Genomic DNA, 15,262 nt, shown 5'->3' with positions numbered 1-15,262 from the left:
TTAACTAAAGTGTAAATGACTATTTCTTCTCGAGTGGATTTTATGCCTGATGTCAACACAGGAGTTCTTCTCTGGCCTTAACAAAATGATGTAGCATTTGGGGACAAAAATCAAGCCAAGGAGTGCTGAACTGGAAGCCAAGATAGAGAAAACTTCCATAGCCACCATGACCTTCCCCTTCGTGCTGTGGTAGACAGGGAGGAAGGTGACCCAGACACAGAAGAATACCTGCATACTGAATGACAGAAACTTGGCTTCATTAAATGTGTTGGGCAAATTTCTGGACAGGAAGGCCATGGTGTAGCTCCCAAGTGCCAAGAAGCACAGGTACCCCAGGACAGAGTGGAAGGCGACTGCTGAACCCTTGTTGCACAGAAGGATGATGTGGCCATGTTCAGCATGAGCATCTTGATCAATGAAGGGTGGAGAGGTAAGCAGCCAGATCCCACAGAGAACAAGTTCAATCAGAGTGCACACAGGAATGATAAAATTAGGGGCCCTTGATACCATTAGCCACCTCACCATTCTAGCTGGAACAGTGACCCTGAATGCAATAACCACTGTAATAGCTTTAGCCAACACTGTGGAGAGAGCCACAGTGAACAAAATTCCAAATGCTGTCTCCTGCAGGATGCACGAGCCTGTGTTGGGCTTTCCAATGAAGAGCAAAGAACTGAGGAAACAGACAATGAGTGTCAATAACAGGGTGTAGCTGAGAGCCCGATTATTGGCCTTGACAATGGGTGTGTCTCTGTGCTTTACAAAGACTGCAAGAACCATAGCTGTGAGTACAGAGAAACACAGTGCTGTCATGGTGAGAGCCATACCTAAGGGGTCATCAAAGGCCAAAAAGCTCACAGATTTCTGGAGGCAGTGGTTCTTCTCCAAGTTTGCATAGTGACTTTCTGGACACTTGACACACTGATCCATATCTGTTCAGAAAGGAAGGTGACTGTGAATCAATCCTCAGGATTTGTCCTTCGCTATAAGTTGTTACACAGCCTTAGCTTATTGAAATACTTTTTGACTCGCCTTTCTTTTATTGTTTCTGAAAATTTTAACAGTCTGTGAATAATTTCAAATCTATGCAGCCTTCATTATCTATGTTAACAAAAATGGAAGCAACCCAATGTTTTTTTCCTTATCTTTGGATCCTTCCCCTGAATTTGCATCTAATTTATAAATCATAAATTTACAGGATAATACAGTAAAAACATGACTTCACTCAAACATTACCTTTTTAAAATCATGAGATTCTGTACATATATATTTGTGTATGTATTACAATATAGACAATAATATTTGAAACTCATTTCGTATATGGTGTTCTATGCATAGGATCACATATTTCCTTATTTCCATAAACTCCTTTGTGTACACTATTTTGGTTCATACTATGAATGATATTGAAATAATAAATGCCATTATATCTTTGAATTTTAAGTCATTCACTCATAGTTTATTGGTACATATAGATATACCATGTTTTAACTTATAGGGAGAGAATTCTTGAAATATTTCTAGGTAATAAAAAAGAATACCCAAATGTTCAACTCTTAACATTTGCTTCTTGGGCCTGTTTTCCTGTTATTTTCTAATGAGAGATAGATAAGGAGTCGATATGGGTCAGAGAGGATGTGGGGAGGATTAGGGAGACAGAGGGAGGGGAAAATTGATTCCGATTATATAGTGTGATAAAATTCTGTGTTCAAAAAAAAAGGAGAGACAACGTCTTTAGTCAACTGAAAAATGGAAATCAAATTGAGTCTGAGATACCATCTTACACCCATCAGAAGGGCTAAGATCACAAATTCAAGTGATACCATATGCGGGTGAGGATGTGGAGAAAGAGGGACACTCCTTCATTGCTGGTGGGAATGCAAACTAGTACAACCACTTTGGAAATCTATCTGATGATATCTCAGAAAATAGGAAATAGGGTATCCTCAAGACCCAGCTATTCCATTCCTCGGAAGATACCCAGAGGATGCTCCAGCACACAACAAGGACATATGCTCAACCATGTTCATAGCGGCCTTATTCATAAGAGCCAGAACATGGAAACAGCCTATGTGTCCCTCAATAGAAGAATGAATAAAGAAACTGTGGTACATTTACATTGTGGAATACTACCCAGCTATTGAAAACAAGGAATACTCGAAATTTGTGGACAAATGGATTGAACTAGGAATGATCATAATGAGTCAACCCAGAAGCAGAAAGAGTCAAATGGTATATACTCACTTATAACTGGACACTATCCCAAGGGAAGTGTCTCATGAAAGTCTTCAATTACAAGGAAAATGGGATGGAGGTAAGACCATCCTATTGGGACTCTAAGTGAGAGAAATATAGGAGATAGGGAAATAGATGGAACCAGGGGGTCCTAGAAACCTACAAAAAGAACACTATGATGGGTGGACTTGGGCCCAGGGGTTCTGCTCAATCTATGGCACCAACCAAGGACAATATGTGCAGTCATCATCAAACCCCTACCCCGATCTAACCAATGGACAGGACAATTTCCACAGTTAAGAAGAGATGGGGACTGTCTTTCACATTATCTCTGGTGCCCCATATTTGCCATTGTACCCTTCATGGGGAGGCCTGATGGCACTCAGGAGAAGAATAACAGACTACCAAGAAGAGACTTGATACCCTAGCATCACATTCAGGGGGATGAGGTCCCCCTCAGTCACAGTCATAGGGAAGGGGAATGGGGTGAAAGTGAGAGGGAGAGAGGAATGGGAGGATGTATGGAATGGGATAGCAAATGAGATGTAACACGATTTTATTTTTCAATAAAAAATAAAAAAATTAATAAAAAAACAAGGAATTCCCAAAAATTGTGGACAAATAGATTGAACTAGAAATGATCATAATGAGTGAGTTCACCCACAAACTGAAAGACTCAAATGATATATACTCACTTAAACTAGACACTAGTCCAAGGGACATGTCCCATGAAAGTCTGAACCTACCAGTAAAGTGGGATAGAAGTGAGGACATACTTATGGGACTCTAGGTGAGAGAAGTTTGGGAGAATGGGGAAATAGAAGGACCAGGGGGTCCTAGAAACCTACAAGTAGAACATTATGGTGGGCAGATCTGGACCCAGGGGTTCTGCACAGATATGGAACCAACCAAGGACAATACGTGCAGTAAATATGGAACCTCTCCCCAAATCTAGCCAAAGGACAGGTCACTCTCTAAGATGAGTGGAGAGTTGGGACTGAAAACCACACGAACTCTGGGGCCCCGCATTTGACCAGGTCCCCTTGATGGGGAGGACCGATGGCACTCAGGAGAAGGATAGCAGGCTACCAAGAAAAGACTTTATAAGCTTTGAGCATATACAGAGGGAGAAGGTCCCCCTCAGTCACAGTCATAGGGGAGGGGAGTAAGGTGAAAGCTGGATGGAGGGAGGAATGGGAGGATAGAAGGGAAGGGATAACAATTGAGATCAAATATGAATGAATTAATAAATAAATGAATTTTAGAAAAACAAAAACAAAAAAGGGAAAGACTTAAAAAGAACAAATTATATTCTTGAATAATATATTTTCTGGTAAACAAAAGAAAGTTAATCAGGAAAGATATAAAATACATGTACTGAAGATATCAAACAAACTCTCCAATCAAATGCTGTATTAAACAAAGAAAGAAAGAGAGAGAAAGAAAGAAAGAAAGAAAGAAAGAAAGAAAGAAAGAAAGAAAGAAAATCATTGATTGGGAGAAATCATGAACAAGATGTGAGAATTCCAAACTTTAAGTGAATCCTACATGTGACGAGCATGCTTTGAAAATACAAAAAAAAATGGTGCTCAACATACTGTGCTCATGGTGAAATGAAGCAGTCTGTCATTCATGGATAAGGTGGATCTCTTCAGGGATCAATGGCTGCAATGCAACAACACAGTAAATCCTAATTCTTTCCAGTCTCATTCCATTTTCTTAGCTATCACTGACTCCTGTAGATGGGTTAGAAAGTTGTCAGTATTCCTGTAATTACCTGTCTCATTGGAAATCTCGTTGTCTGCACAAGGAGTGCAATCAAAGCAGCAGGCAGCCTTGCCTTCCTGGGCAGTTTTCCGGAACCCAACCCTACAGCTCTCACTGCACACCGACTGAGGAATCTAAGAGAAATGAAAGCTGTTAACAAGTGTTTGGACTTTTGTGAAAAATCTGAGTAAATGGAGTAATTCTGAGTATAATTGAATGTAGGTTTGGAAATGCTTACACTTACAAGTAAAATAATTTTTTGGTATTGCTAATTTTAGCAGCTTTGGGGCTTACATAACACACATGTTTAAATATTAGTTCAATACTTGAAGCCACTGTTAAAAATAGGTGGCTAAACTAGTGTTCTAGAACATCAATGTATGACTTCAAATTCAATCTGTCTCCATACTTACTGGGAACCAGGCAGAGCTTTTATATTAATGAAGTTAAGAATGTTGATTGACTACTTCACAGGTCTTGGATTCATCACGGAAATAAATCATTGGGCATATAGAAACATTTATAAGAAGAGAAAAATCACAAAATGGATTCAGTTTTTCATTGTTTGCTCTCACAGAAATAATGGAAAGTAGATAGATGGTAAACAAACACATTTCTTTGACCTCTGATTCTGCTCTATGAACATGACATCATCACCTCCTCTGGCTCCTGAAACGTTTTTATTACCATCTTAGAGAGCATGGTCACAGTGTCAGCCAGGCAAACCTATTCACCTGTGCGTGGCTTTTGTTGAATATTTACGCAAATTAGAAAAGCAAATATAACACACACACACACACACACACACACACACACACACACAAACAAACACATCTGTCATGCCATCCTAACTTTTTAGAGGCTGACAAAATAAAAAATCTAAACTTACATTTCTCTGACATTTCTTAGGATTTGTAAATAAAAAAAATCATTGTTTTGTATCAGCGACAATAACATAACAGACACTCAATGCATAAAAAGCATGTGTTCAGGGTAATGCCTAGACCACCTAAGAACCACTCCTTGGTAGAGAGAGAACCCATGACACTATTGACAATGCTCTTCTGTGATTGCATACAGAAACCTAGCAAGGCTGACACTGAGAGGATCTGACTAGCAATAGACGGAAAAAGAAACCAAGACTCACAGCCAAACATTAGGCAGAGCAAAGGGAGTATTGTCAAAGAGTGGTGTGAGACTGAACAGTCCAGAAGGGAAAAGAACTCTACAAGAAGACCAATGGCCACAAATAACCTGGACCCAGAGGGGCTAAAGGAGAATGAAGGAACAACCAAGGACAAGGCATGGACTAGGCCTAAACTTTCTATACTTATATACGCATAGGAAGCTTAGACTCCATGTGAGTCCCCGACAAATGGGACCAGGGCTGTATCTGATAAGTTCTCAGTTGGATGCCTTTCAATCACTTCACTGTGATGCAGCTTTCTCACTAGGACACTGCATAAGAGGATGGATAGAGTCCTGCTAAGTGTTGTAACAGATCTCTAGGGTGTGATTTACTTTTTCTGAGGGGCAGAGGAGGGAGATTGGGAGATGATGGAAGAACAGAGGGGAAGGAAATAAAGAGAGGAATTAGCAGCTACAATAGAGATATAAAGTGAATAATTAAGTAAAATTTTAAAACAAAACAAAAGAAATATGTGATTATCAATAAAATGTGAAAGTAAATTTTTCCATTCATCAACCAGAGAATAAGATCTTAATGGTGTGTGTTGTCTGTTTTGAGTGAAGAATTTATCTGTAGCTGAATATTGGCTGGTACTGAATGAGTGTCCAAAGATCATTACATCCTGAAAATTGTTCCTTGTTTTTATGAACATTCAAAGTATAGCGGAAAGCCTCTACATACCTCTGTAAACCTTGTAGGCCATTGAATCATCTGCTGAGATAAAGAGAGCTGTTGTCCAAGGGGAGAACCTGGAGAAAAAGTTCGTACTTTCACATTTAATCCAAGACCCTTTGGGAAATCCCAAAAGTTGAGGATGTCATACTGTGAATCTAAGTTTCTCCTCTCGTCCATTACTATGTGACCTCTCATGTGATTGTTGACTAGGGTTTTCTTGAGGAAAGGAAGGAACTGAAAGAGATGTAGGAACGGAGTTTTAGGTACAACGGGAGTAATAAAAACGTTTTTAAATAATACAAAGAATCTAATGTTTTTAGCCCATTATAACGAATACCTTCTCTAAAACAGGAATCCGTGAGGCTGATTAAAGGAAAGATTCTTGGATTATAATGCATTAAAATTTGAAAATCACATTCTATTCAAGATAAATCATGGAAATAAACACAGCTAAGTCATCAAGACCGCAAGTTGTCTGGATTCAGCTGATTCAAAATTCTTGGAAAACTAACGAATCTCAGAAACATTTGGAATATATTTAGCCCTTCCACTCTCAACATGAGGGTCCTGAAGTGTTATGTTAACTTTAAAGTGATCCTCCATAACCCTGCAGTAGTGCCCAGAAACATATTTACCCTTAAGTATCTACTGCTCCTGCCTCTGTTCTGAAGAGTACATCCTTGCTTATTGGAAAGAGATTCTAAAAGCTATGATGCCCAAAATGAATGACTTAGAGAATAAAAAGCTATATAATAAGATATCATATTGCTGATATTACAATACATAAGAAAAGATATTACCTGCCAGGGGGAAAATTCCATTCCTTCTCCTTTAGAATTTGGTTGTATCTCTACTTGTTGAAGATTCATCTCATGGAGACTGCAGGCCACAGCATACACAGCATTATATATATTATAACACTCTTCACTCATGGTTGTGTCAAAAAGGTGTCTGGGCAGTAACTCCAAAGAAGCATTGGGTTGGCAGTTCTCCAAAAGTTGACAATCAACCTCAGAAAATGAACACTTGAAGAACAAATGCCAAAACTTAGGAAGATAAATGTCTTCTGGGTATTTGTAGGGATTAACTGTTTGAACAAAATTTGTGAAGTCAACCATCTCTTTATGGTGGTGTGAAAACATGAGACTCCCATGAAACGACTCTATCATGAAATAATCAGAATCTTCATCAACATCCCACTCAAAGTTCAAGATCCAGACTTTCCATGTCACTAACAGTTGCAAAATGTGTCGCATTAAACCTTGTAAAGAAGCAACGTCCCCATAAATAACTATTACATTTGCCGTTGATCCCTGAATATTCACCAGATTATTCCATATTGCACTGGAAAATGAATTCCAGGTGCCAGGGATCATTTTCAAAAAGGCTATGCAGATGTCCTTACTCTCCATAGCTTCTCCCAACCCTGAGAGAAACAGAGTCCCTCTGTGGTCATCTGGAAGGATTACACCAACCCAGGACCAGTTGAAATGAAACATCAAAGAAGCTATAGCAAGTGGCAGAGAAGTGTCTTTGGGGGCCATCTGGTAGAGGAATTTAAACTGATCTGGGTTGTTTAAGGCAGGATCAAATGGCCCAAAAGTGAGCTGTAGGAAAAAAATGGAAACCAGAGGAAGAGCATTGGCATCAAACACAATATCAGTTCTGAATAAACAAGTGTCAACAGTCAGGATTAAGATATTTTGTCATATTTTAAAAATAAAACACAATATAGAATTTTCCAAAATGAAATTACTGACATGTATTCAGTTTCAGTGACTAGCTGGTCTCATCTACTTTTCCTTCCTTTCTCTTTCAAGTACTGTAAATGTGGATCCATCAAGTACTTCAGACTTTCCTTTGATAGTTGTTTTCTACAATTGTCCCTATTTAACATTTTAAGACAGCCAATATTGTCCAAAAATAAAGGATACTTGATTCCTATTTTCCACACCCGAGTCCTCACCTGAGGTACTTTGTAAAGTTGTAACAGATTCCCTATCCGTGCAGATATGGTCATTGATGTTCCTGTGAGTGCAGCAGGTGACATTCTCTTCCTTACACAGTTGTAATTAAACATGGGTTTCCTTGTCCTGGTAAGCCAATAAATGGGAGGAATAAGGGTACTCATTTCATAAGGTGTAGCATTGTAGAGATCAAAGCCCAGAGTTGTGTTGGGTAGAAGATGAGGGTTTCTGTTGACCTCCTCAATGGCAAACACCAAGGCCAGAACAAAACGGTAGTTCTTCAATTTATACCTGCACAGATTTCATAAAAGTATACAGGAGGAAGACAAAGAACATAAACCTTAATATCTGGTGAAATGGCTATTATAATTCAAATGCCAATGTTCCTGTAATATAATTACCTTAACATCATCTCATGAGTGACTTGAATTAGCATGAATAATTTAAGTAGATAGGATCAGGTAAGATCTAGAATATTAACACTAATGTATTACGGTCTCCGCCCCTGCACTCAGCTGGTTGGCAACTCTTCATCTGTCTAATAATAACATGGTGAGGAAAGAACATGCACTCTGTAGGATGCTAAAAGACACCTATACAAACAATCGCATTTCATTTGAGTGTCAAGTGTGCTGTTCAGAAAACAGTTTCCCTAAAGTTATATGCATTAAATTGTTCTTCAGGTGGATATAAAAATATTTCATACAAAGACTTTTTCAGGATTTTATTGAACCACAATGAAGTTATATTTAGGAAAGAGCTATAGAGAAAGAAATTAATTCTACATTATACATACATGAAAAGGATAGAAATCTTTAAATATAGAATTTTTCTGCTATGTTCTGAACTTTTAAGCACATTGCTATTTATTTTGGTTTGGGTTGAGTTTTTTTCCTCATTACTTGTTTGCATCTCTGATTCATTGTGCTCTCATATTCCTTTTTTAAAACTTTTTCCCATAGAGTAACTGGTGGTGTGACATATCTGGCTTGCACTATGGCTAAAAGAACATTGCAATGTTTCCTTCCTTCCTCTATACCCGTTTTTCCAGATGCTACTGAGGCTTTCAATTTGCATGCTCTGACGTTGTGCTTCTCTTATTCTTAATGGATTTGTCTAGAAACTTCACATGAAAGAAAACAAAACAATAGATGCTGCATATGTCATATTTTAAAGCTATTAAGTAAGGATGCAATTGTACTGAGCAGAGTGAAATCAAGAAAAACACAACATTTAGGAGCAGTGTGACTGGCTACAAAACTAAAACAGGAATGCAGAGACTATCAATACAAATATTTTAAATTTAAAAAATCTATAACAAAGAATTCTTAAATCAAAAACACCAGGCTCCAAAACTGACCAGACGTTGAGTTGAGTCTGTACATATTTGTGAACTTGTATACACATAGAATAACCATCTGAGTCACATTAAGAAAGTCAAATATCATATATATCTTTTATATTCTTTCTCTAGAATATACTTCAGAAAGGGACAAGGTTGGATCCTGCAGAACTTGGTGGTAAGAATCTATTAGTCCGGATGCTACAAACTTAAATTACAAAACATGGAGACATCAAGCTGTTACTCAGCTGCATGCCTTATATTTCCTGTCTACAACTCGTAGTTCTGAAAGGAGATGTTTGCCATAGTGAGGGAACTTGGGAAGAGTTTTATTTGGAGTTTTTATTATGGTTACAATTGCTGTGATGAAATACCATGGGGGAAAAAAATGAGGAGATCCATCACTGAAAGAAGTAAGTACAGGAACTCAAACAGGGCCAAAATATTAAGTTGAGAGGTAATGTATTTTTATTCCAAAAAAAAAATATAGCACAAATTTGTTTGTGTATGTTCAGAATAATGTTTGGGATTGAGAGATTGTTAATCTGTCATAGTAAAAACATTTTTTCCTTTCATGAACTACTTAGATTTTATTTTTGGCTACATAAAATGTTGAATAATACTTATAGAATACAATCCTTTCATTCATCAAAGACAAGAAAGACAGTCATCGCTCATGGGAAACTGAAAATGTGATCTTTTCACACATGGGCTTCTTGCTTGATATAGAGAAAATACAGATGTACACCGTTGCCTGAGCTGCTGAGAGTAAAGAGCAAGGAAAAGGAGAGTAACTGACACATCGGCTATGATGAACTAAAAGGGGCTCCACCCAGCATCCAAAGTCCCCACTCTGCTAGGCCTATGTGACAAATTTGTGATCTTATTGAAAGAAAATATGATCCTCAAGAAACAATCTGCCTTGAGTTACTGCACTGAATTACAGATTATTGCATTTACATATAAAATTTTGGATTTGGGGGCATCTACACTATGTTAGTTTCAAAATAGTATTTAGTCTAACAATTAGTTTAAATGTGTCATCACCATCAAATATCTGATTTTCTTTTACATTGGAACATATTTCTTCACCGCCATTCCTGAATTTTCACTTTACACCCCACCAAAGTTTTAACAAATACACAGTTATGTCACTCAGACTACAATTCACCTTTATACCTATATTTTACTACTATCTTTATACCAATTTTTCATGTGTCAATATATTTCCAAGTCCTATTGCTTTATCTCTGGGAGTTTTTAATTTATCCCTAGAGATATGGGATGTCTGTATTGGAACAGCACACTTTATTTCCTCTATAAAGAGACACACTTGAACATTTGTTATTAATGTTCTTTTCTACGGAATTAATAATTTTCTGATGTTATTCCTTAAATTTGCATATTTCACGGAATCTAAAATAAGTCTTAAGGGTCCATTCTCATATAAAAGGCATATTAATGTGCGCATCTATATACACAAGGAAACACAATGCACAAGGATTAGCAAAGGAATACTAAGATGCAAATAAATGAGATAGAAAAATATATGTGTAAAGAAGAATGTGTCCCCAAAATTTAATGGTGATAGGCCTCTTGTGAAATCAGCTGTATGTAACATAGCTACTATTCTTCACTTTAGCACCATTCTGGGCACTTAGGAGACTTTTGATTCAGGGGCATCCTGTCTTCTGACAAGATCACATTGGACTTGAAGAAAGCCCCAGAAGTACCACTAGTTTATCCATGCTCTGAAATAATAACATGAAAATATTCAAATAATCCGGCATTACAAGCATGAAAAATGAAGATCACGTTGTTCTAATAACATGTATAGAAAGCAAAATGAATAACATGAATATGATCACTTTTCCTTTGAGAGAGGACACATTTGATAATATACCTGACTATACTTGAGAATGGAAAGTGATTGTGGAAAACAGTTTTAATTCTTAAATCATTGTATTTACAGGAAATCTAAACCATTACAAGGAATAATTGTACTTACTGTATAAGAACATCCTGGTAATACTGTTTTTCCTTTATAACAGGAATGTTTTTTCTTGTGTAGTAAGTATGAAGAGGGAAAAATGCACCAACTGTCACATCTCCTTCATGGGAAAATCCATCCTTGACTGTTACATAGCAGTCATTGTCAGTAAAGGCACCAACAAAATTGGAAACATATAGGAGACCAAAGGTCAAAATCCAGAACATCCTATCAACACAAGTACATGCCCAGCCATGCGTATGCTGTGTTACAGTTATCTTTATAAAACTGTGTTTGTTTGGGTAGATACAGATCTAACAATGCCCACCAGGAATATATTCAGCCCAAGTGCTTGTGAACATGTGTGTGCCTCAACTTTGTTGATGAGTGCAGCAGTTATGATAATCACCCCAAGTTCTTCCTGGCACTTCCTCCACTTCCATGGAGAGTTCTGAAACTCTTTGTTCCCTTAGGCTCTGCATCTGAGGCCCTGGGTTCTGCTTAAAAACAAGTTGGAAAATATGTTTTGAATCTTATTCTCCAGGCACAGACACCATTATTTCAGCAAAGAAGATGGACAACAAGAGCTCAGGGACCAACATTCTGGTTGGGCAATTATGGCCAAGTTTCAAGTAAGAAACTTTTCACAACTTTGGCTGATGAAAACATTCTACTTCAGCGGTGGCCACTGTAGGTGAATTGGGAGAAGGGCAGAAAGTACCCATGCCGTGCACACACAGGAAAAATAAGGTGGGCCATGCTTTTACAAACCAAGTCAACTGGTGGAATCAACTCTTCCTACTGACTCTGAGTGTTTCTGGATTTTTATATGATACATAAATCTGTATCTGCAAAACATTATGATGTCGTCACCCAATAGAATCACTTTATTTCCCAGTTTTAAAAAGCCAGCAGTCCTGATGCTCCTCAAGACTTAATTTCAGAGCAAATATCAGTTCCTTGCTTTATAGTCTAAGATTTAAACTTCTCAACATCTTCTCCTTTCTTTTATCCTGTGTGAGTTTTTGTGTAGACATGCCTTTATGATCCATCCCTGAATCAAGAGCTGTCCTTTCACCTAATATATTGAAAGGAGTTATCCTGAGCAAGGATCTGCTTCCTAGCCACCAGGAGTTTAGGGAAATGAAGGGACTGTGTATTGTGTTATGGTAATGAAAGGATGCCTGCTAAAGTAATAGACTCCACTAAGAAAGGATGGGTGAGTAGACTGAACAAAAATCAGATGAAAGAACAACAAAAAGTATCAATGATAAGATGTGTTAAGAATTGGTGAGAATCTTGAGTCAGTCTGGGTTGGTATATCTTTATTTTGTGACATCAATGGTCGTCCAGTGTATATCCATTAAGTCATTACTGAGTCCTTGTAGCAACATTATACCATGTTACTGATAGTATAAAATGTGTATCATTGAATATTTTCAGCCAGAACATTTTATTCTATGAAATACTGGAAAATACAATTCAGTTTCCATGTATATTTTACATTATTCAAAATATTACTTTTATTGTTAAAATTATTTTGTTATTATTCAGTTTAATAAAATCATGAATATATAAGTTCAAAAAAGATGTGTTAAGAGGTCAGACTATAGATTGGTGGGACTTTTATTTTCTTCAGATTAACAAGATGAAAAGAGCTCATCATAGACAGATCCTGCTATTATAAGACAGTAGGCAATGAAAAGTTAGAGTGAAACCTGCTTCTCAGTAATTCACAGTTCAGTGCAATTGTTGGAAATATGGAAAATCTCCATGTCAATCAACTAAACGCTGCTCCTACCTTAGACAAAAAGTACTAAATCTGCAGAAGAGGAAATTAGTTGAAAAATTCCTCCAGAGGATTCTTTGAATCAGATTAACCATGGGATTTACGCACGTGCTATTGGGGAATGTCCAAGTAAGCGGACTGGGCATTTATTAAATATTGCTGTTCTTGACTTTTTCTGACAAAAAAAATAATTGTTACAATGTCTGAAGTGAGTGATTCTGAAAATGTAATCTATTTCTGTTCCTGGATATCATAATGCAGGAAAAACATAAGAGACAGAAAGCAAGGTTCTCAGAAGAACATAAGGATGAACATGGAAGAAAAATAATTTAGTTAGTAAACAGATGGACAGTAATGTGAAAATGGGTTTGTCCCTGCTTTTAAGGTGTAACTGAGTAGCCCTGAGTCCTCTGGCCTCTTCTGTTACTAGGACAGCAGACTATATTAAAACTCTAATTACTTTCACTCTCACAGTTTCAGAGTTATGAAAGTAAAGTTAAAATTTTAAATTTACCCTTCCTTTCAACCTGTATTACTCTGGGTCTCACTCAAAACTTGTGCAACCACAGACCATGCAGCAATGATAACTGGCAGAACCGAGCGATCTGCAGGCATCACAAATGACCCAAGGTCACATACACCTGCAAGATGCCTTACTAACATCCTTAAGTTTCCTTATACATATTGAAAGGCAGTACCACTCCACACGGCCATAAGTCACCAAATTTGTGGTAATCCACTGTGGCAACGCAGGGAAATTGTACAGAAGATTAAATTAAATCATATATTAAAATAAGTTGTTTTGGCATGCCTATATAATGCAATGTTATACAGGCTATAATTATTCTTATGGATGATATCAAATTGTTGAAGAATAAATGTTTACTTAAGTCAAAAAAAAAAAAGAAACTCATTGGGAATTATTTTACCTAACTGTTAGAAGCCCTCTGTGGTAGCCATAATAAGGCCTGAGTCAAAGGTGTATTTTCAAATATTACACAGAGTAAGTCAAGGCACCAACATTATTGCTGGAGAGCTGATTTGATCATTTAAAGTCACTGGCTGCTCTTCCAAAAGACTTCGGATATATTCACAGCACTTGCAAGTGGCTCACAACTTATTATAAGTACAATTCCATGGAATCCCATGCTATTTCTGGCCTCTTCAGATAACGGGCATTCATGTTGTGTACAGCCATACATGTGGGAAAACACAAATACACATAAAAATAGTAAAAGCATATTGCCCCATTCTGAACACTGAATACTTCTGGTGAAATTTCAAAGGTGATTTGAGGAAAAATGTTTCCAGCAAACCAGCTGGCAATGGGAAAGTACCAACGCAGAAATCTTTCTACTAATTAAAACATAATTTTAAATACATGAAAAACCCAGGTAACATGTCTTCTCCAAAATTTCAAATCCCATGGGAGTGAACCCCTAGGAAATGACATGCAAGACATTAAAAACAAAGAAGTCAAAACAATGACTATAAATTTGGTCAAAGTACTTGAAGAAAACAACTATAAAGAAAATTCAATAGGGAAATCTCTCCAGGACATGAAAATAGAGTTTGAATTTTTTAAGAAAACCCAAACTGTAACAATAGTGGAAAGGAAAATGCAATAAAGCAAATACAACCCTTAGCCTAAGGCCACACTAACAGCATTGACAACTGAGGATAAAAGACTAAGTGGGAAATTTTAGTCTCTCACAAGAAAAGAAATTCTCCATGCACTATTACAGTTAAAATATTTGAGACTCTAAGATTTTAAAATATATTGAAATTTGGCTTGAGAAATATCAAGTAACTTAAAAGACCAAGCCAATTACTATAACAGGTGACTGCTTGACAGAAACTTTAAGCTCTCAAGGAAAGACAAATATGTACTCTAACCTCTGAATCATCATAACATATTTTAGGCTGTAAGGGTCAGAAAAGGTATGTGTTAAAACTGAAGGCAGAATAAAATTTTATCGAAAAATATATTAAAAGAGTTTATGTGTGCAAAAATAGTTCTACAGAGAAAAATAGAATTACTTCAATCTGAAGAGGAGAATAAACACATCTAAGATGCCACAGGTACTAATAAACATTGCAAGTACAGTGTTTGTATATCAAGATATATTCAAGAAAACAGCATGAAATCTGGAAAATGGCAGGAATCAATATAAATCTTTCAATAATCACTACATTACTTGTCTCAATTTCTCAATGGGAACACACAGAGTACCACATTGAATAAGAAAGATGATTCATGTGTTTCCTAACTCTAACAAGCTCCCATCAACATCAAACATAGACACTT

The 15,262-nt window shown here is 37.0% G+C and overlaps 1 protein-coding gene across 1 annotated transcript; it reads right to left on the bottom strand.

Annotated features, from left to right (window-relative positions):
- On the bottom strand, positions 1-11,392 carry LOC311590750 (vomeronasal type-2 receptor 116-like; the record flags this gene model as incomplete). The annotated part of the gene is made up of 6 exons (XM_084770018.1): positions 1-932; positions 4,013-4,136; positions 5,873-6,100; positions 6,667-7,473; positions 7,833-8,124; positions 11,184-11,392. 6 exons carry the CDS (start codon positions 11,390-11,392, stop codon positions 1-3), a joined length of 2,592 nt encoding a protein of 863 aa, XP_084626144.1.
- Positions 11,393-15,262: the final 3,870 nt, after the last annotated feature.

The sequence above is a fragment of the Acomys minous genome (genome assembly GCF_964271855.1).
Source record: "Acomys minous genome assembly, chromosome: 20".
Taxonomy (NCBI): Eukaryota; Metazoa; Chordata; class Mammalia; order Rodentia; family Muridae; genus Acomys; species Acomys minous.
The sequence above is the reverse complement of the archived record's forward strand: the minus strand, read 5'-3'. Positions and strand labels throughout refer to the sequence as shown.